Source organism: Callithrix jacchus, chromosome 13 (assembly GCF_049354715.1).
Source record: "Callithrix jacchus isolate 240 chromosome 13, calJac240_pri, whole genome shotgun sequence".
Lineage (NCBI taxonomy): Eukaryota > Metazoa > Chordata > Mammalia > Primates > Cebidae > Callithrix > Callithrix jacchus.
In genome coordinates this window covers 57,193,822-57,215,776 of record NC_133514.1, presented here as the reverse complement: position 1 = coordinate 57,215,776, position 21,955 = coordinate 57,193,822, and the positions used below count along the sequence as shown (strand labels likewise).

General features: G+C 45.1%; 1 protein-coding gene across 17 annotated transcripts in view; it reads right to left on the bottom strand.

The window, feature by feature from the left end:
* Positions 1 to 2,624: 2,624 nt before the first annotated feature.
* The window catches only part of L3MBTL4 (L3MBTL histone methyl-lysine binding protein 4), a 464,367-nt gene continuing 445,036 nt past the window's right edge, over positions 2,625 to 21,955 (bottom strand). For all 17 annotated transcript variants that reach the window (XR_013525731.1, XR_013525732.1, XM_078347776.1 and 14 more), the window contains 3 exons: positions 19,643 to 19,812; positions 7,769 to 7,831; positions 2,625 to 4,294 (listed from right to left, as the gene is read on the bottom strand). Coding sequence is in view for 15 of the 17 variants with exons in the window: in XM_078347776.1 (XP_078203902.1) it covers positions 4,148 to 4,294; positions 7,769 to 7,831; positions 19,643 to 19,812 (380 nt within the window). In the remaining 2 variants the exon portion in view is untranslated. The remainder of the gene's footprint in view (positions 4,295 to 7,768; positions 7,832 to 19,642; positions 19,813 to 21,955) is intronic.

Genomic DNA, 21,955 nt, shown 5'->3' with positions numbered 1-21,955 from the left:
TATATAGAAATTCTGAATATTCAGGAATCAACAATTATGTTCTTCATGAATATATTTATAAGAATGTTTTTAAGATGAATACAATATTTATAAGAGAAAATATTCACAAAGAATATATTCTCAAATATTAAATATTTAATAATTAAGAATATATTCATAGGAACACTTCATGGTCAAGAACATATTCTTCAGCCTTAGGAATTGCAGAGACAAACTGAATATTCCTTAAAATGAAACAAAACTCAACATCTGAAAAGAAGTAAGTAAATGTGCTGGGTTGGTCAAGACTGACTTCTGCAGGATGTAATAGACAAGGTGTAGGGCTCAGGGTTCAACCTGGGCCTCACTCCAAAGACTCAGCACTTTCCACTACCCTTCACTGCCTCCAACTCTTACTCAAAAGATGGAGATTCTTTGGATAAAGATGACTTGTCCAGGAAATCCCAGGTGTGTTGAAAGTCAGTGCTCAGCAAAAGGAAGCTGTCATGACTTGGAATCCTGTGTTAACAAGGAGTCAATCTCTTTTCTGTCATTCTTAGAAATGCTTTGGTATGTGGGTTCTACAAGGTCGGGAATTCTAGTAACAGGAGAGAGAAAGTGTTCAAAGATTGTGAATGATAGAGTTTTTTTTTTTTTTTTAATCCTACGGCTGTTGGAAGTGAGAGAAATTTATTTTTTTGCAAGAGTTATCTAAAATTACAGGCTTTCAAAGACTCTAGTTTCAGAAGTCCTAAGCTCCCTTAGGATTCATGCTAATTATCTAATTTCCAGCCTCATGGTGTGTACTTATGATTGTGATGTACAAATGGTCCTTGGGGGGAACTCTTTCTAATAACCTGGAAGTTTGTATTTCTTGAAGCCCTGTTGATAATTTTTTCCTTTGTCCCTGACTCAATTCACATTCCTGGGGGATAAGGAAAAGAGGAGCAGAGTCAGAGACTGAGGCTGTGCCCAAGAGCAGCAAGGTCTTCACGCCACTTGTGTCATTTCTGGATGCTGCTTGGCCCCTGACTGTGGTGGGGGCCCTCCTGGTAGAGTGAACAATCTCAACTCTTATGTTCCAAACCTTCTTGCAGAGCATCAGGAGAGGGAGAAGGGAACTGAGTGGAGGAAGCTGGATGTAGGTGGCTGAGTCCAAGGCAGCGGCAGCCCCTTGACAGCACCCCAGGGGCTCCTCCAAACATGAGCCGCACCTAGAAAAGCGGCCCTGCAGGATCCTTGAAGGCTGCGTCAGGCTTGATGCAAACTCAAGGGGTCTGTTCCAGGAGATTCCTGGAAGTCTGGTCCTCTGTTGACTTAAAGGAATGGATCATTGTTTAGGTTCTGATCCATCATTCTGGTTGTTTTCCTGAGCCTACTTAATGGCTGCTGTCAGGTGTCAGCACCTTCTATGTGCTGTTTACACTCACACTCATGCACACCTTCCCAAAATCAAATTTTAAAACCCCTGGAGAAGGCGTTATTTTCTCATTTATAGAGAGCTTACACCTATTTAGGAAGTTGCAGAGCTGGGATTTGCATTGAGTTGGGTTGGCTTGCTTTGTTCATTGATTCAACAAATCACTTGCTGTGTGCTGAGTGAGTGTCAGATCCTATGCTAGGTGCTTAGCATAAGTGATGTGCATGCCAGACCCAGTCTTTTTCTGCTCAGATCTTCTAGGCTAAGGGTGAGAGACAAACAAGTAATAACAACAGTGAACAACAGTGCGATGGGGAGGTGCAGGCTGCCGTGGGGCTCCTAGGTGAGTCAGGAACCCAACAGCGAGGGAGTCCAGAAAGCCTACGGAGAAGTGGGAAGAGGAGGAGTGAGACGGCCTCAGGCAGGGGACCCACAAATACAAAGTGGGGCCTAGGAGCAGGGTGAGTTTGGAGAAATAAAGCTCAGTGCAAATCCAGCCTGGATGTGAACAGGAGCAGAGGATGGCTGAAAGGTGGGCACTGGCAGGGCTGTGGTGTCTGCACTGTGCCAGGGCCTGCCCAGGCCAGCTCTCCAGCACTGACCACACATCTCCTCCTAACTGCAGTGATGTTGTGTTGGTAGAAGAAGAATTCTACCACAGAAAGGGACACAGAGGTGGTGATTTGAGGCTCCTGGCTTGTGTAGCTGCTCTGATATGCCATGGTTCACTTGGCGAGAAGGATTAGAATGTGAGGAACAAAACTCCCTGTTGAATATTTTCAGGTTGAGGTACTTGGGTGACAATGTGGGGATGTCTGGCAGGCAGTTAGATACCTGGATTGATCCCTTTCTGTCTCATCACACTATCTCCTAGGAGCACAATAGTTCAACTCCATTTGACTTGGTATTATCTGACCTGTTCAAGGCCCTTCTGTTGAAATGACAGGTGTTTGATATACGAACTACAAATCCTAAACAATGAATAATTTTGAGATGAGCAATTCTTGTTAATTTTTAAAATTCCAATTTAATGTCTCAAATTATTAACACCTAAACTTGCTTCCCTTGGGAAATGTATCCCAAGAAAGACAGCACTCCAAAATGGCTGGCTTCCTTGTTAGCTAATGTGGGTGGAGTTACCTCTGTTCTTCCATGGCTGAGAAAACCCAGACTCCAGGCTGCGGCATGAGCATGGGTCTTCACAACACAGGCATCAAAGTAGTCAGGTATAAATTTTGTCTTCTCTGTTTATTATCATTTAAAATATATTAAAATTTTAACATGGCAGAAGCGGGAATTTTAATTGCACATGGCAGTCTACAAAAAGCAAAACAATAAACAAAACTCCACAGAAACAAAATTTACATCAACCAATAATTTATTAAAATTCCATTTAGGTAGGGATCTAAAGAAATGTTATATATGCACACCTCTTAGAGTTTATTTTCTTCAGTGAAAAAGTTTGAGAAATTCTCCAAGCAGAATCAGCTTTCTTAAACCATAACATTCTTAATGAAGCAAGTGGACACAGAATCTCTTTTTTGAATCTATTCCCTCTTCCTCCCCACCCAAAAATGGTGGCTCTCCATTTCCGGGAGAGCATTTGTAGCTGTTGCTACCTGTAAAAGTAGTAAGAAGTGTCAGTTTTGTCTTTCAAAACTGTGGGACTGCCTCCACACAACTTAAGCTTCAAATATAATCACTTAGAAAAAACAAATAAGGCCTGACAACAAATAGAAATGTTTCAAACGAGTAAGTACCACGCTCCCTACATTAGAGATCTTCCCTTTGAATAGTGTGTCTCCATTTGTAAAGATGCACACTCAGTCCAAGATGTACTACAACACAGCTCCTTATTACAGGGGTTCTGGCAGACTGCAGGGAAACTAGTCAGTTCTGAAATGCCCTTCAGAGTGGGAGCTAGGAGGAGTTTTGTGCAGGTGAGTGTCTGGCCCACCAGCCACACCAGTGTTAGGACAGGGTTCCCCAAGTCCCCGCTGCTGGTGGAGGGTCCTCAGAAGGGCCCCTCCAGCTTTTGGAAGTGCCCACCTGACTCTCCTTTTGTGACTCCTGGCCACTCTCCTTTGTGGAGGCTCCAGGAAACCTTGGGAGCACAACCGAGAAATGGTTAATGAAACAAAAGGAGAATTAATGAATCATGAAAACATGTGCTTATTATTATTATTTTTTAGAGATTCACACTTTCCTGAGTAAAGTACACAAAAATCTTGCATGAAGTCTTTTGAAAGCACCAGGCCTCTAGCTCTTAGACTAACTGTGCTCCATGGCAGATCTGAGCCAAGCTCCATGGTGTTCTGATAAAAACATTAGCAATATATTCATGAATACTATTTTTCTAATATTTTACAACTTGAGAGTTGTATGCTTATAAAATGGAAAATGGTTTCTTTCATGGTGACGGAGAAGAATAAAGGTGGCTGTGTGGGCTTCTTTGGTCTGTCTTGCAAACACATCAGAGCTGAGCGCATACCACCAAAGATAGCAATGTTTGTAAACCAAACCCACAGATGGGCCTAAGCCTCTGAGTCACTGGCACTGGACCAGTCATCAAAATCCTCTTAACATATAAACAAATCACAGACACTTAAAAAAGTCCAGATTCAATTTAGATATGGCCATGGGGACATTAACATCAAATTAATGTGCTCCAATTTTATTGCTGAAAGAGCGCAGGTCCTGGTGCCAGAGGAAGTTCAGGGAGCGCATTCATCCCTTGACTTCTGGGTCTCAGACAGTATCTTCTTCAGGGAGGTCCTGGGAATTCCTGAACATCAGGATAGAGTTGTAAATCTTCAGTGCTGGGCCCAGTTTGATCTTCATCACTTTGACAATGTCTGTCTGTGTCAGAAGCAGGAAGGCTTTGCCGTCAATCTGCTGCAAATATGGAAATAGACACAAATAAAAATGTTTTGTCAGGGAAGCCTGTTTACTCACCAGTAACTCTTAGGTTCTGAGCGCGACGTTGAACTCATCACAGCCTCCCTGTTGAGCTCAGCAGTGAAAGAGAATGATGGTAGCTCTCACTCGGCTTAGTTCAACCATTGCTCCACTCCAGTTCTTTCTTCAGAACTTTGAAGTTAAATTAAAAAGATGCTCACTCTGTTAAATATGAATTTGATATACCCTAACTGTTCCCAGGCTAAATTTCTATTGCTAGGTTTTAAAAAGCTTGAATTTATATCAAGAGCCTTAAAAACATTACCAAGTAAATCTCCAGGAATTTTTCCCAAGAGAATAACGTGCAATGTGTATACTCTGGTTTTATTTATAATACTGAAATTTGAAAGTAATCCACTGTTCCCAATTATAGCAGAAGTAAATAATACTATAGTCACAGAGAGGACCTCTATGCAGTCACCCAAAATCAAGTCTCTATGAAACATTTAAGGATTTAGGATTTTTTTTAAGTCAGTAAGCAACAGAACATGGTATATGATAGAGAAAGATTTCAGCTTTACTTTGTAAAATTAAACACCCATCGCTGCATGTATATATATGCATATTTAAAATATTTGAAGTCTTTACCCCAAATGTTAACAGAAATTATCTTTGGATGGTAGAAGAGTGGTTAGTTTTTATTTAATCCTTTCAACTTTCCTGTGTTTAAATTTTTTAAAGGATAAATAGCAGTATAAGCAAAAATACATACAAAATAAATGTTTTATTTATTCAACTTTTAAAACATATTTCAAAACTTGCACAGAATGATTCCTGGCTCCAGATGAACAAGACCTGGGGGCTCTAATGTATAGCGGTGGTAATGGAAAGAGTTAATTTGACTGTGGTAATCATCACGCATTTTATATGTATATCAAATCATCACATTATACACCTTGAATATATTCAGTCTTGTTTTGACAATTAAATATTTTTCAATTAAAAAAATATTATAGCATGAAATGTAACAGGTTTCCCGAGACTCACAGGTTGGTAGTGGCCACCATGCATGCTGCTTTCCCAGCTTCTGGAGGCCCCAGTGACCTTAACACGACTTGTGGGACTGCTGCAGTGTCATTGATTGACACAGCCTAGCTCAGATGATTCCAGCTCCAGAACCAAGAAGGCAGGAATGGAAGGGTTTTCTATGGAAACACTCTTCCATGAACTTAGTGTATCGTGGTTCTAAACCTTTTCAAATTTAATAATGCATATCCTAGCTGGGCACAGTGGCTCATGTCTATAATCTTAGCACTTTGGGAGGCCAAGGTGGGCAGACCAATTGAAGTCATGAGTTCGAGACCAGCCAGGCCAATATAGTGAGACCACTCCCCCTGCCACAATCTCTACCAAAAATACAAAAATTAGCCAGGTGTGGTGGCATGTGTGTATAGTCCCAGCTACTCAAGAGGCTGAGGCAAGAGAATTGCTTGAAATAGGGAGGCAGAGGTTGCAGTGAGACAAGATCGTTCCACTGCACTCTAGCCTGGGTGACAGCAAGACTCCGCCTAAAAAAAAAAAAAAACCCTAACAATAATACAAATCCTATAGTGTCAATCTCTCACCGATAGAATTACCCTGGACCCCAGGGGTAGGGTTTCAAAGTTTTAACATTTAAAAAAGTTAAAATCTTCCTGTGCATTTATGATATATTGCCTGATAAGGACTCATCCATCTAGATGAGGAAACACTTTTACCCTGGGATGAAGGGCATTTTCCTCAAGGCAGAGGAGAGAGAATGAGCCTGCATCCACACCCTGACCTGAGCTCAGCGTCAGCATTTTCAGGCAAAAATTGCTGTCCAAATAGCCAGTTGTCCTAAGAATAAGGTAATGACGGTGATGATGATAACAGCTAACGTTTATGGAGCTATCAAAATCTATTATATGGGTTTGATTCTCCTGATAACCCTAGACGAGGAAACGCAATTGCAAGCTTGTCCAAGCTCACACAGCATCTAAGGGGCAAAGCTGGGATTTCTGACAGGGCTTATCGGAGCCCAGAGGAGACACTCTGCTGTATACTTCTGCCTTTATTAATACTGTACTTTGGGAAAAGAACAGGGCTCAGTGCTTCAAACATACTAATCCTAGTCTTTAAGGGGCCATCTTGCAAATCTGTGTTTCAGAGAGGAGTGATAAGAGGGGTTCAGCAAACTGCCTAAAGTGACAGAACTGGTCAGCGAGTGCTAATCTGCAAAGTGAGCAACTCAATCTGCAAAGAGCTACTCCCACTTCCCCTGTGTGGACAGACTTGAGGACAAGGCAGGCTTTGGGCATCGATACCTGCAGAGTGGACTGTACGGGTGAGCCATACAGTCAGTATGGCCAACTATGCCCAAGCTGTGCTGAGTTCAGGCAGAACCAGGTGAACCCCACATGTGGCAGCTACCCAGACGGAGGCCATCTGACCTTGATGCTGAGTTCCTGTACTGTGCTCAGAGGGGTCCAGAACCCAAAACTCGGTGAGCACGTCCCTTAACCCATGCATGCTCTGAACCTGAGAGGGAGAGGTGTGTGCTGCCTTTCCGTTTGTAGGAGGATGGTTTTCTTGGAGGGTTCTAGAGCAACGACAGAGGCTCTGAGCTCTCACATGGATATGAGGTGGAATCTGACTCTGCCCTTTCCTTGCTCTGCCTAAACTTCCTGGGCCTGAGCTTCTTCATCAGTAAACTGGCATTGTAGAGATGTCGTAAGGAGCAAAGGACAATGGTTGTAAAATGCTTAGCACTGCACCTGGCACGTAGCAAGCCCGTGATACATAGTCACTGGGAATTACTACATGCATCATTTTGTAGCTGTGGACATCCAGTCTCTTCCAGGGCCCCTATGGCTATGGATACTAATTCCAGGAAATATGTGAAGCAGTTCAGTGCATTCCCAACCGAGAGAGGGCGGGAGACAGAAACCCCATAGAAGGATTTGGGGCTTCTCTAGAAGCAAGTGCATGGCAGGGATAGGGAGGATAGTCCCACTCTGACTTTGGAGTAGACAAATCCCCTCTCTTTCCCAAGTGCAATCCCAAGGGAGGATTCCTGCCTTCCCCCAAATGGCTTCATGCTGCCAATGGAGAGGCTTCATGACAGCCATTGGTATTAATTATCTTGTTCATTTATTCTTCCAGCAAATAGTATATGTGCTGAGCATGCTGTATGCACCAAGTGCCATGATGTTCTGCAATAAAACCTAGCAAAATATAAGAGGACTGAAGGCAGAGACTGAGCCCACTTGGTCCCACACTGTACCATTGAGCTCTATTCCTGCTGGATCTCCTTTCTCTTGCTGCTCCAAACTGTACTTATTTACATTTAAGTAAATGAAAACAAAACACTTCTGAGTCTAGAAGTATAGAAAAAATACACACACACACACATACACACACACACACACATATAATTTTTGCATCTCTTACCTCTTTCTTAAAGCACCTGGCATGCTCTTCACAGCCTAGAAGAGACTGTACAAACTCAGTCACCTACAGTGCAAGATGAAAAGCCTTATTTAATACATGCACCTGAAATAATGTTGGGGTTGTAGTCATTTAACATTTGAGTTAAATATACTTCAAGTCTCTCAAACACCTGGGACTTAAACAGTAACTATCAAGTTGTATTAGCATTCATCAACTCAGAAATTAGACCAGCCCCCCAGTATCTTTTCTGCCCTCTTATTACTGGGCTGACTGGCATAGGGTTGTGGTTATAATGATGACAGTAACAGCCTCCATCTGTGAAGCTCTGGCATTCTGGAAGCTTCTGCATCTGATTCTCCTGACTCCCCTGTGGGGTCAGTGAGAGTGAGTCTTGGGCAGCAGTTATCACAGCACAGTCAGGAGTGAGGACGTGCTCACCTGCATCTAGGCAGACCCGAAGCCAAGGCCTCCTCCTAATCATCTCTTCAGCTCAGTGCCTTACCTGGGGCCTGGTGAACCACAGGAGATCAATGAATCTATGTGGAGCTGAATCCCCACATAAACGATGAAGCCGAAGCCCAAAGCAGTTCAGCACTTACCCAAGGCCACATATGGCTGGCAAATAGCAGAGACATTTTGGAATTCAACTTTGCCATCTCTAGACCCTACGTTCTGGAGAATCAGTCTCTTCACTTCAACTTCCCACCCTCACCGTGCCCCCACATGCCCCCAGATTTCCTTTTCATAAGAAAGAGTTCAGACGAAGATCTGGCTATCAGCTCAGGAAGCCACTGAGTGTTCCTAATAGATACCTTTGTGAAGCTGATTAAACAAACATGGCAAAGGGTAAACTCCAACAACAGATATGACAGCTGGGTGGTCTGCACTACTGGCTAGCTCTGGTCCTGTCTCAGCGGGGGATGAAACGCAGGCTGGAGTGCCACAGTAAACGTTATCTTGGGAGGTGATACTTCTAGGGAACTGTCTTGTTTATTTTGTTCTTTTTGGCTCTCTGCCTCTCATGTCAACTGAATTGTGTGTGCTGGCCCTTCTCCTCTCCCTGGTTTCATGGGGAAGGTTCTTGAGGCTGGAGAACACAGGGTATCCACAGGTCCCACCCACAGAGAGCTCCCTCCAAGCCTCTCCAGGAGAAGTCAGCAGATGCTGTCTCTAATGACACAGGAGATAGCACCAGGTGTTTGCTGATCCCAGGTGACAGAGCAGTCAGGGTCAACTCCCACGGGGCATACCCTAGGGCTGAACACTTGTGCCCCCTCCTGAGCTCTGTCCCCTGTGGTCTCACAGCTATATTTAGTCTGTGCAAATGTGAAGAGTTCAGAATATCTTTTTTTTTTAAAGGGGTGATCAACATGTCCATGTCTGCTTTACTCACCCCTGGTGCTGCAAATATATTCATGAGTCATTTTGCAATCTTCTTTTAAAGTTTGGAGTGATAAGGATAAAAAAAAAAAAAAACCTTTCACACCAGCCATATTGCTGGCATGCAAGGACACCTCCAAGCCCCAGGAGCACCTGTGCTAGTGAGTACCTCTGCTGGCCCGGGCTCTTAGCATTATGAGTTGGTTCACCTGAGAACCCGACATTCTGGCAGTTCAGGTGGAGGAAGCTGAGTCTGTTTGCTGGACTGATATGGTCTTCTTTTTCTAGGTGAGGAGGAAGCATATAGAGCACATGTTCAGTATTTGCTGGGAGCTGAGGAAAGCTGTGCAATGCCGCTGGTCAAGCTGCAGAGACAGGACAACTGTGGCAGGTGATGGCAGTGGCAGTGCTGTTGGTGGAAAGTGACTGGGGCCCAGGACACTGAGGGTGGCTGGCTCCATCATTCCCCAGACTGCTCTGCTGGCCATGTATACTTCAACACTGGCTATGTGTGAGGCCTAGAGCTGGCTGCTGGAAAAGCTTCCTCGGGAGCTGGTTGCGCTGGTATTTTCAATTAGTTGATGGTTTGATTAGTGGTGGGAGGATTGAGGGGAACAGGGAGAACAGGAAAGCTTCTCGCTCACTGCAACATGTGTGGTCAAATGTGCTAACACCCTTGAGAGAGGTGGAAAGGCTCTGGGTGTTAGGAAGGGAATGCATAAAGCTTAGGTGGGCCTTCAGGAAGGACATCAGGAAGAAGGAGGTCTGTGAGAGGGTCACTGTGCGACACACAGTATTTCCACTGTGGTGATTTGGAGTGGATGAGCGGGGAAGAAATTCAAGGCATAGAGAATCCCAGGAGCAAACCCCAAAGCAGGACAGTGCAGGGCCACAGGGTGGGTGTGAGCAGCAGCAGGAGCGTAGTCTGGCTGAGCTGAGTCATCCACAGGGAGTGGCAGGAGATGGGGAGGGCCATGTGTTCCAGGTGTGGGCCTGCACTTCCTGTGCTGCAGCGGGAAGCCCTGAGCCCTGGCGCTCGACCCTGGCCAGGCACTGGAATCCCCGGCAGAGCTTTCACCCTGACTGCAGTCCAGGTCTCATGCTACACAGATGACAAATTAATGGAGCTGGACTGTGTCCAAGCACTAGGTAGATGTTTTTAGAGCTTCCCAGTTGGTTCCAGTGTACACTGAAGGCCAAGGACCACAGTGCTGCAGGAAGCTGGAGAAACGGTCCAGCAGGGTCTGGAAGGACTCATGCTGAGCCTCAGGGCTAGGCAGGGCATCAGCTGGGAGGTGTTTGCAGCAATCCAGTGGGAAGCACCAGGGCCTGGACACTCTGCATGGGGCACAGCAAGGAGCTGAGGCAGGAGGTGCTGCAAGGTTAAGATCCTGAGGCTCTAATGACAGGCTGGGTGTGGTGGCAAGAGGGATCAAAGATAAGCGCAGGAAAATGCTATAAAACCAAGTTCCGAAAACGATCCAAGATGGCCGATCGCTAACATCCCGGGATTGCAGCTCTCAGGGAAGGCGCGGAGAACTAGAGGACGCCACACTTTCAGACAAATTCTGGTCGCTCACGGAGCAGGAGATTCCCCCAGTGGAGGAAACACACGGGTGGCCAGCGCGACTCTCGTGGCTGGTGCAGCGGTTCCGCCGGCACCTTGGCGCGGCAGCTGTCGGAGCAAAGTAAACAGGTTCGGAGGACCGGCCCGGGTCCCCAGCAGGACACCAGAGCCCGGCAGCGGCTGTGACGGCACCTCGGCGCGGGAGCGCTCGGCGCAGAGTAAACAGGACTGGTTCCCCTTCTGACCGAGGTTTGGAGCCCCGGGAAGGCAGAGTCGCCTACTACCGACACAAGAAGGAAGCCAGACAGGAGAATCCTGGGCAGAAAAGCACCATCAGTTTTAATGCCGCTGCTCTGGCCCTGGGAACTAACAACCTGGACGTCCACTCAAGAGACCTAATCTGAAAGTTGGTAATTTCAAAGACGACAGGAGGATAAATTTACAATGACGGGAAGAAACCAGCGTAAAAAAGCTGAGAATACTCAAAGTCAGAACGCCTCTCCCTCTAAAGATGATCACAGTTCCACATCAACAATGGAACAAGGCTTGATGGAGAACGAGCGCCTCCTGATGACAGAATCACTCTTCAAGGAATGGATAATAAGAAACTTCGGTGAGTTAAAAGACCATGTTGTAGCCCAACGTAAAGAAACTAGGAACTTTGAAAAAAGGTTTGATGAAATCCTATTGAGAATAGACAACTTAGAGCGGAGTATGAGTGAATTAATGGAACTAAAGAATACAATACAGGAACTCCGAGAAGTTTGCACAGGTTTAAACACTCGAATTGTTCAAGCAGAAGAAGGGATATCAGAGGTCAAAGTCCAACTTAATGAAATAAAACGTGAAGAAAAGATTAGAGAAAAAAGGATAAAAAGGAATGAGCAAAGTCTCCAAGAAATATGGGACTATGTGAAAAGACCAAATTTACGTTTGATAGGTGTACCTGAATGCGACGGAGAGAATGAATCCAAGCTGGAAAATACCCTTCAGGATATTATTCAGGAAAATTTTCCTAAACTAGCAAAGCAGGTCAAAATTCAACCCCAGGTAATACAGAGAACACCACAAAGATATTCCTCAAGAAGAGCAACCCCAAGGCACATAATCGTTAGATTCACCAGGGTTGAAACGAAGGAGAAAATACTAAGGGCAGCCAGAGAGAAAGGTCATGTTACCCACAAAGGCAAGCTTATCAGACTTACAGCAGATCTCTCAGCAGAAACTCTACAAGCCAGAAGAGAGTGGGGGGCGATATTCAACATTCTCAAAGAACAGAACCTTCAGCCCAGAATTTCATATCCAGCCAAACTAAGCTTCACAACTGAAGGAAAAATAAAATCTTTTATGAACAAGCAAGAACTCAGAGATTTTATTACCACCAGGCCTGCCTTACAAGAGCTTCTGAAAGAAGCATTACACACAGAAAGAAACAACCAGTATTAGCCTTTCTAAAAATACACCAAAAAGTAAAGAGCACCAACATAAAGAAGAATTTACACCAACGAATGGATAAAACAGCCAGTCAACATCAAATGGCAGCAACCCTAAATTTAAATTGACTAAATCCCCCAATCAAAAGACACAGCCAAAACCCAATGGCATTTTACATCCAGACCTGTTTCACATGCAAGGATACACAAAGACTCAAAACAAAGGGATGGAGAAAGATTTACCAACCAAATGGAGAGCAAAAATAAATAATAAATAAATAAAAAGCAGAAGTTGCAATTCTCGTATCAGATAAAATAGATTTTAAAGCAACAAAGATATAGTGGTAAAAGGATCAATGCAACAACAAGAGCTAATGATCCTAACACCCAGATACGAGACTTAGATTCAATGAGACAGAAAATTAATAAGGATATCAAGGACTCGAACTCAGATCCGGAACAAGTAAACTTAATAAATATTCATAGAGCTCTCCACTTCAAATACACAAAATATACATTCTTGTCAATACCACATCACACCTACCCATAAGTTTAAATGAAACATTGATTGGCCATTATTAATACTCAATTTTTTTCAAAATAAAGCAATATTTCCATTTACTCTCCTTCTTTCTCTTCCTCTTTCTTCCTCTCCTTTACTTATTTTTTTTTTCTTTCCTTCTCTCAAAAAAAAAGAAATCAACTTGTAAACCTCTAGATCCAGGTCGGCAATGTCTCTCTCATTGCTTGATTTCCTTCCTTCCCTTCCCTCCCTCCCTCCCTCCCTCCCTCCCCGCTTCCTCCCTTCCTTCCTTCCTTCCTTCATCCCTTCCTTCCTCCCTACCGTCCTTCTTCCCTCCCTCCCCGCATCCTCCCTTCCTTCCTTCCTTCCTTCCTTCATCCCTAAAAAAAATAAATAAATAAATAAAACCAAGTTCCTCAACCCCTATACTGACACCTCAGGCCAAGTAGTTCTTTGCTCTGAGGGTGTTGGGTGTTGTGGGCTATTTAACAACATCTCTGCCCTCTACTTAAGAGGTGCCAGTAGCAAAGTCCCCTTCCCAGTTGTAACAACGCAAAATGTGCCCAGATGTTGCCAAATGCCCCTGGAGGGGGGCGCAAAATTGCCCCAGTTTTGCTGGGCTCACTTTTTCCACAGGAAGGAGGGCTGAGTATCATAGGAGGAAATAATAGAAATAGAGAAGAGGGGCCAGTAATTAGGCGACGACCCATGTTTTGTCCAATTTCAATCACTCACTGCAGTGGGAAGGCCAAGTCAGCAGGGGGACAGTGTTTTCCCCACTGGTAGGGGAAAGAAGTTGTTGGTTAGAAACATGGTCTGTTTTACATACTGATTCAGAGAACTGTTCACAGCAAAAGTGTTGCCAGTTGTTTTGATGGTTTGCCTATGTTAAACTGTCCTTTTCTGAGCAAACAAAAAAGGACCACATTCTCCCTTCTCAGTATCGTTGGCCAAGAAATCACTGTCCATGTGTGAAAGGTAAACTGGATTTTCTTAAAGGGAATAAATAATGTGTTAAACCAAAGTGTCAACAGAGCAGACACAGCCCTGCCCCGTGGTGGTCTCCGCCTCACCTCCCACCCGGCCACCCTCCTTGGCTTCACACCAAATGGCTCTGCCATTTTGGAAAGAGATTCCCATTCGATTCAGCCTATCTTTCTTTTTCCAAAAAGTTCCATGAACTCTATTAAGACAGACTTCTGGCCAAGAATTTTAAAATATGCAAAGGCCTTGATTCAATATTATTAGTCGATAAATACTTCCCCTACAAAGAAATTGTATGTTGAGCTTTTGTAAGAAGTTTTGCTACAGATTTTCTCAATCAAAGTGGTGAGCTTTAGCACAGAATATGGAAATATCAAGAAGTTTCCCTCTCATTCTCCTCTTAAAAGAGATTGCTTTTTTTTCCTTCAAGTTTGTGATAAAACATGGACAGTTGTCTGGAACAGCATGACCTCTGTGAAAGAGGAGATGGCCATCCACTTGTCCCGCGCCCACAGAGGCCATAGCAGTGGGGGGCATCTGCTTTTTCAAAGGAAATGCTTTTTCAAAGGGAATGGAGGCCAGTGGGTGGCCTGGGCCTTGGCTTTGGCTCTGGGCAGCGCCCTGTGGTGTGAGGGCTGCCACATGGGTGTCTCCCCTGGGTCTTGGCTCTGGGAAGTGTCCCACACGGTGCTGTGACCGCTGACACACAGGCATTTCCCACATTCCCAGGCAGGCAGTGTCCTACAGCTAAATTCCCTGCTTTGTTTTGGAAGGACACTGAGGAAGTTAATTCTGAGTATGAGACAGCAGTTTGGGGAGGTTGGGAGGGATGACACTGCCTGGGCTCTGAGAGGAGCCCATCCCTCCAGCTGACCTCACTTCCCCCACGACCTACTTTCCCTGGCATCCTTGCTGGAGCTCAGCAGGCCTCGTGTTCTTCGTGGGGCTGCTGCTGCCTTAAATCTTTCTAAATGCTGGTGTTCTCTATCTCGCTGAGCCTGTAGATATGTGCCTGACTATACTGGCTAATCGTCCACCGGGGACCATGTTTCCAGCCTTGGTCTTATTTTTTAACAGTAGAGTTTATTTGCCCTTTTTTTTAAGGGCTCAATTTTATAAGGCTGCTCTGCTTAGTTAGCAGTACCCTGAATTTTTCAAAAGCACCCCTGCCTGTGTAAAGGCTGCTTTTAAAGTGACTGTCATCTTTTAAAGTTAATGAACATTTAGGGAGCACTTGGTTAAGGCTAGGGCAATTTATATGTAGCGCTTTAAGAAGCATTTTTTAATAAGAGAAATAAAAGTACCCATACGTGCACTGAGCATAACTGAGGCATACCTAGGGTGGTAAATGTGCATACCACATATCTCGCCTTGCCTGCCTGCATGTGCCTAGACATATATACCTGGCAGAATGAGGAAACAGTCTACATGAAGCCCACCTGCTCATTCATTCATGAACTCATTTACTCTTTCAGCCATTTGTCAAATACCTATTCTCTGCAGGATGCTTTGCTATAAGATAGCAGAAGATTAAAAGATATAAAAATATATGAAACTTTATTAGTCCCTACTCTTAAAAGCTTATACTCTTGTACAAGATAGTTTCATGACCCAGAGTAAGACACACACTTGACACCTCTATAACTACGCATGTGCACACACCCACATGCATCCCTCCCCAAAGTTTAGCAAGCCAACAACCAACCCTTATAACCTATGATGTGCTCTCATCTTGTCTGGTCTTTTGTTTTATAATCACTAAGTTGACTTCACAGCCTACCTGAGCTTTGAAAAACGGTGCTCTAGGAGTCATGGGCACAGTAACAAAGGAGTTAAGAGGAGGCTCACTGCTCTGCGGAGTGTTACAACGGCTCCGTGCTGGCCTCTCTTTGAAGGTGTCATAACAGAGCAGAGGTCTTCCTCCCAGGCCAGGAAGGCAGACAAAGAGGCGGTGCTTTCACTTCACCTTCTGCTGCTGACACCCCATGTTAAGTCTCGCAGAAGGGCACTTCATACAAGGATGCCCAGTTCATTCCAACACGCCCGGTCCTTGGCTGTAGAGGCTCCTCTCCGATAACAAAATGCAAAAGCACCCCTGAGCCGCAACCAGTCCAGCTCAGCCCGGAACTGCTTTCACACCATTGCTGTCCTGCTCATCATTTTTATTGTGGCTTTTCTAAGCAGCCTCACACTCTGCCATGGGTAGGTATTCACTGGGGACCTCTAAGTAGCTCCCTTATTTTCAAAGATACAAATATAGCAATCACAAAGACCGCATTTTCAACCCATCAAAGATTATTTCTGAGGACCGCTGTTGGTACTGGGAAATGTGTTGTAGTGTGTGAGGACATGGAAGGAAATTCAGGATACGGTCCTTGTCCTCAGGGCATCTAGTTCGGGAGACAGCAAGACTAAGAAATGCTCAGCACTAGGGAAAAATGAAAATGATTTTCCCTGGAATGCAACCCTGACAGAAGTCATGGTAATGGAAGAGGCAGGAGCAGGAGTGTTGTTTGTCAGGCACTTAGCCTCTCCCGTGGCTATTTTCAATCTAGAAAAGCTCTAAGGCCTCTCCCAGCAGCAGGGACTGAGATTCCACCTGTACCCACAACAGAGAATCAAGGGCCAGGGCTCTCATATTCCTAACACCTTCTCTTTCTCTGGTCTTCCTGCTGACGTCTTCCCAGTTCTAATGACAGTTTCACCTAGACCAGCTACTTCCCTTGAATCACCTCCCAATCTCGTGCTTTTGCTTCTGTTAAGTGCCACACTTGAAATCTGTCCAATCAGAGCTCTCTCCCGTTTCTTAGTCATGGCTAATGTCCCTAACAGTGGTGTCTATTCTGCATAACGGCACCCCTGAGAAGGTGATACAAGCTCTGGCCCTTATCCATTAAAAATGCACATACTGTACATAATTTTTCCAAATTCCCTGAGGCACAACTCTTGTGAACCCAGCCTTGAACCCTGACCAGCTGTGACACCTGTCCTGCTGCACTGCATGCTCTGGCTTCATCTTCCCCTGACGTCTGGCTTCCAGGGACTCCCTGGAAGTCAGTGCCCCTTTGCAGCCCCTTTCCTCTTTCTAACTGTGGCCCTGTCGACCCATCCTCACCCTATCTCTGGACACTCACACCCTTGGGAAATACCCCTTGGTAACCTCTGCCTGCAGCCTTTAAGGGCACCCATCTTGAGTTTATGTCCACTGGGGCATCTCTGTATCCACCACTGTGATTCACAGGTACTGCTAACCATGAGTCACATGTCCAATACTAAAGTCACCATGTTATCCCCCCTGCCCCCAAACTGGACCCTGTCCCCAAATTTCATTTCTAATGGCACCACTCTTTCCCTATTCTTTCAGATGACTTCTTTGGGCCTTCAGCTCTCACTTATTATTACCCCAATTCAGAACTAAACCGTTTAGCGCCGAGACTATAAATGGAATCGCATTTGGTGCATCTCATGTTTTCTTCTTCTGTGTCTAACCTTCCCTGTGCTACTGCCTGTGCCTTTGAAATGTCTGTTGAATCCAGGTTCTTCTCCAGGCAGCACCCCACCCAGGCCCTAATGGTTCCACTTCCTGGGTGTCTCCTTCTCCTCCACTTCTCACCTTACTCTCTGCAAATCTCTGCAATTCTTGTCTTCCTGAAACACCATTTTCACAAAGTGACTTTCTGCATTAAGAACCCGGAATGGCTCTGTCCAGCAGACTGTGGGCCATGCACATCCTCTGCCTGGCCTCTGAGGCCTTTCACATTGGGCCCATCTCCCAGTCCTGGGTCACTTTCCTTTGTGCTCTGGGCCACAGTGAGTATGGAGGGCAGGAAGTCAGCTCAGGGCCTGGTTCTGACTGTGTGGTCTTATGCAAGTCACTTCATCCGTGGGTATCTCAACTTCCTCATGAGTAAAATGAGAAAGTGAGTATCTGCCTTCCTGTCATTCTATTAATATAGCTGGTTTCATGATTAATGCCTGCATGGGGCATAGTGAACATCTGCCATTAGTGAGTTGGTGAAACTCACTTCCATGGAACCTCAAAACCTCCTCTGCTTCCCCGTCAACTGGAATGGCTTCTCTTCTTTTTTTCTGATTAGATCCATTCCACTTTTGTTTCAAAATTCAGCTCAGAATTGATTTCCTTGTCATTCACCATTCATTCAACAAACATTTACTGGGCATCTCCTAAGTACTGGGTGTAGTGAGGGGTTCTTAAGATGTCGTGCCAAGCGAGTTAGGGGTCAGGTCAGAGTATGGGTGCCCTGCCAGAGGAGACCTCTGGTCAGACTGAGGGGCTGCAGGAGGTGGAGGTGAGCATGGAGCCCAGGCTGCTGCTGGCAGTGGGGAGAGTGGGAGAAGGAGGGACTATGTGAGTATGAAAACAGGCAGGACTCCCTGGGGCACGAGGGGAGGGTGAGAATGGCAGGGCAGGGAGGGATGGAAAGAAGGACTTCAGGGTATGCAAAGGGCATGACAGGGATCCAGGGATTGTTGTAAATTGGTCAGAGACATGTCCAGAATTCTGCCTTCTCCACCACATTCCTCACAATCAGGACGCTGTTGCTCTGCACATGCCAGTGGGAATGGAGCTGGGCTGGAATCTGGCACTGCTTTTCCCAGGGCATCCTTTTGTGTGGGACAGCAAGATGCCAGGGGCCATGAGTCCAGCCACAGGAGAGCAGAGGAGACACTCTCAGTCTTGCTTTAAAAAGGTGGTGCTTCAAATGAATGGCTCCAATTTCTGGGTGGGGTTTGGCCCGCCTGTTCCTTGGCCCAAGGCTGGGAAGGAGGGCTTAAACCGCGATTAACTTGACTGCAGTAAGTGCCCCAGAAATACTGTGTGACTAATTTAACTCCAGCTGTAACTCTAATCTTGCCCTCAGAGTGACACAGGGTTTTCCTTCCTTTAAAAAACAATGTCTCTAAGGCCTAACTAGTGAAAACAGTATCTTTATCAAAAGAAATTACAGTTAAGCAGTACATTCCTTAAATAATACCGCTTTAAATATGAAGCATTTCTACAACATTATTGTAAAGCAACAGGGCTTAACTGATCCTTATTAATAACCAATATTGAAGCCAGGCAAGGTGGCTCCTGCATGTAATCCCAGGGCTTTGGGAGGCTGAGGTGGGAGAATTCCTTGAGGCCAGGAGTTCGAGACCAGCATGGGCAACATAGTGAGACCCCATATCTATAAAACAAAAAATATTAGCCAGGTGTGGTGGCACATGCCTATAGTCCTAGCTACTCAGGAGGCTGAGGTGGGAGGATCACTTGAATCCGGGAGTTCAAGGCTGCAGTGAGCTATGATCATGCTACTACACTCCAGCCTCAGTAACAGAGCAAGACCCTGTCCCAAAATAAAATAATAAAATAAAATTGAAATAACCAATATTGTCCCCTCTGTGCATTTTTATACAATGTGTGACCAAATATACTTTCTAAATGAACCAAAGTTGGGCCTGCTCATCTTGTAGCTTTGGATGAGCAAATCTACAGCAGAGCCCTGCTCTGCCATGAGCGTGCCTATATCCCACGAAACCACAGGGCAACTGGCAAATGGATCTTTAAGGTGCAGGATGTCCTGTGCTGGGTACCTCTCCCAGAGCACACGTGCCTGGGATGCAAGCTTCAGATGCTTGCACATTTTTGCTTTCCCAAATTAAATCTGCAATGTGGAATGGGAGGCTTCAGCCCTTCTGCTTGAATTAGCCCCCGCTGATGGTGCTGGGACTCAGGGGGCACTGGAATAAGGCTGCAGAGGGGAGTTATAAAACTAACTTGGCAAGCGGTGGCCTGTCCTATTCTCCTCAAAATCATGCCTGGCTTCTCCCTCTAATTTGGGTTTTCAAGTTTACATAGCAGATGCAATGCCTAAGAGAAAAAGGGTGCTGTCCCAGGCATCAGAGAACGGTCAGTGGGCACCTTCTGCCTATTTCTCAGCAGCAGGCACACCCCAGCCCTGGCCCCCAGCAGTTCCACTCACCTCATCCACAGTCCATTGTGCCACTTGGCTGGCCCGGATGTCAGCCACGCCTGGAAGCAGCTTGAAGTGTTGCTCTCTTCCCAGGGGAAGGTCCCGGAAAGGGTGGGCTGATACCGTGGACATGAACACTGACTGGTGAAGCGCCTGCTGTGCCTGCTCCGCCGAGTATTCTGCAAGAGAGGTGGGGCGGGATGAGGCTCAGGTTCCCAGTGAGCAAGCACAAGTCGGGGGAGGGAAAGTACAGACACCACCAGAACCCGGGTCTTCTGATTGAACAGCATCACTCCCAAGCATACCCTATGCCACCAGTACGTTTTTGAGCAGTGGTCATAGAAGACAGATATTACCTGTGCCCAGAAAACTGTGGTTGTGTGCCAGCCACATTCAAATAATCTCTATGAGATGCTGTTTGATGGCCAAGGAAGGGCTGGTTTATCACTGCCATTGGCTTATCTCTCCTTAAATCAGGAGTCAGAGAAATCAAAGACCAGGCAGCATTTGACTACTAAGCAGATTGGCACACCGAACCATCTGGGATGTGTATGTACACAAAGAATAATTTCTTCCTGGAAGCAGCCTCACACGTCTCTAAAGACAGAATAAGCCTCCATCCACATCTGGCTTCATAAATCCCCTGGGTGATACTGAACATGCCATGTAGCAAGGGTCCCCATGAGAAGCTGGGTGATACCAGCTGCTGCTGCTGCAGATCCCCAGAAATGCACCATGACCTCAGCTGGGGTGACATCCTGTGGCAGCCAGGGACGTTGGAAAGCAGCTGAAGCTGAGACATGACCTCCCTAACACAGGCACTCTTAGATGGGGTGCTCTTTTCTGAGCAGCTCTGAATGTACCATGGTTCTAAGATACAGACGACAATGGCTGTTTGCACAAGATTAGCTGCTGCAACCAAGGAGTGAGACCTCGGTAGGATGTCAGTGCACTTCAGCTTCACACTTCTCAACAGTTTTCTGTGCTGGTTTTCCATCTTCAAAAGTGACTTTACTCTTATGTTATACTCTAACATTTAAGGGAAAGGCATGGATCTCAATTCCCTAATTATTTAGTTTAAATTTACAAATGGATGAGGGGCAAAAATAGTATAGAGATTTCAGAGGAAACCAATGCCATTATAATGACGTCTTTTAAGATACTTTCAACACACATTAGCAAAATAAATCTGCTGATATTAGAAGAGACTTTGAAAAGATCACAAAAGGAAATGTTTTAAGCCCTCCAGAAGTCTACCTTTAGTAATGCAAAGAGAAGGTTAAATAAGCTGTCACATAATTTAAGGTCTATTATGATGGTTTGTGTTTTACTAACAAAATCTGAAAAACCATTATGCAAATATTCCCACCTCAAATTAATTACAGCTTTTAGTAGGTGAGGCTGACCTGCATGGTCACAGTCACGTACTTGTTAGTAATCAGAAGGGTTCTAAACTATGAGCAAGCTTGTCCATCACTGGGCTTCTCTGTGTATTACCACACTCGTGGATCCGAACAGTCATCCTCATATTTACCAGCGTTTGCTGTCTACACAGATAAAGAGACAGCAAAATTGCCAGCTTCTCCCCAGTTTTTATGCTCCAGGTGCAAGCAGCAGCAAATTCATCTCTAACTGTGGATCGTCCAACACTGACCTTTTTAGTATGTAAATAGGTTATCTCTTCTGTGTAGTTCAGCCAACAGTATGTAAGCCTGCAGCTTCTGAAAGGAAACTTCAAATCTTCCTTGAAAAGGCAGTATGTTGGCAAATGTGAATGTTCTTTAATGAAGTTGTCAGGCTGGACAAGGGGCATGTGCAAAACAAGCCCTTGAAAGCCATAGTAGGAACGTCATAGGGTCAGTCGGCAGTTGCAGTGACACAGAAATGATCAAGAGCTTTTCTGGGAAGCCAGGAGTTAAAGCCCTACACTCTTAGGGATTAAGATCTGGGCCTAAACTGGGCTTTATTCTGGAAAAGAATAATCATATCACTTTATCAGTTGTTTTTGCTGAAATAGTGTGGACTTAAACCCAACATATATGTATCTCAAACTCAGGTCCTGGGTAAATTAATCATGCATAGTTTCCAAAATATATAGGACTCTGAAAAGACACAATTAATGAATCATATATATTAGAAGAACAAAGATGTCAAATGATAGTGATTAGGTTTCTGTGATTCACAAATAAAGGCTGAAGTCATTAAAAATGTAAAAGACAAAAAGACACAAGAAAGCCGGAAATCTATGTGCTCCCAACAAGAAAATTGTCCACACCATAATTCTGGAAGCAAATTATCTGCTTTGGGTGCTGGGACAGACCC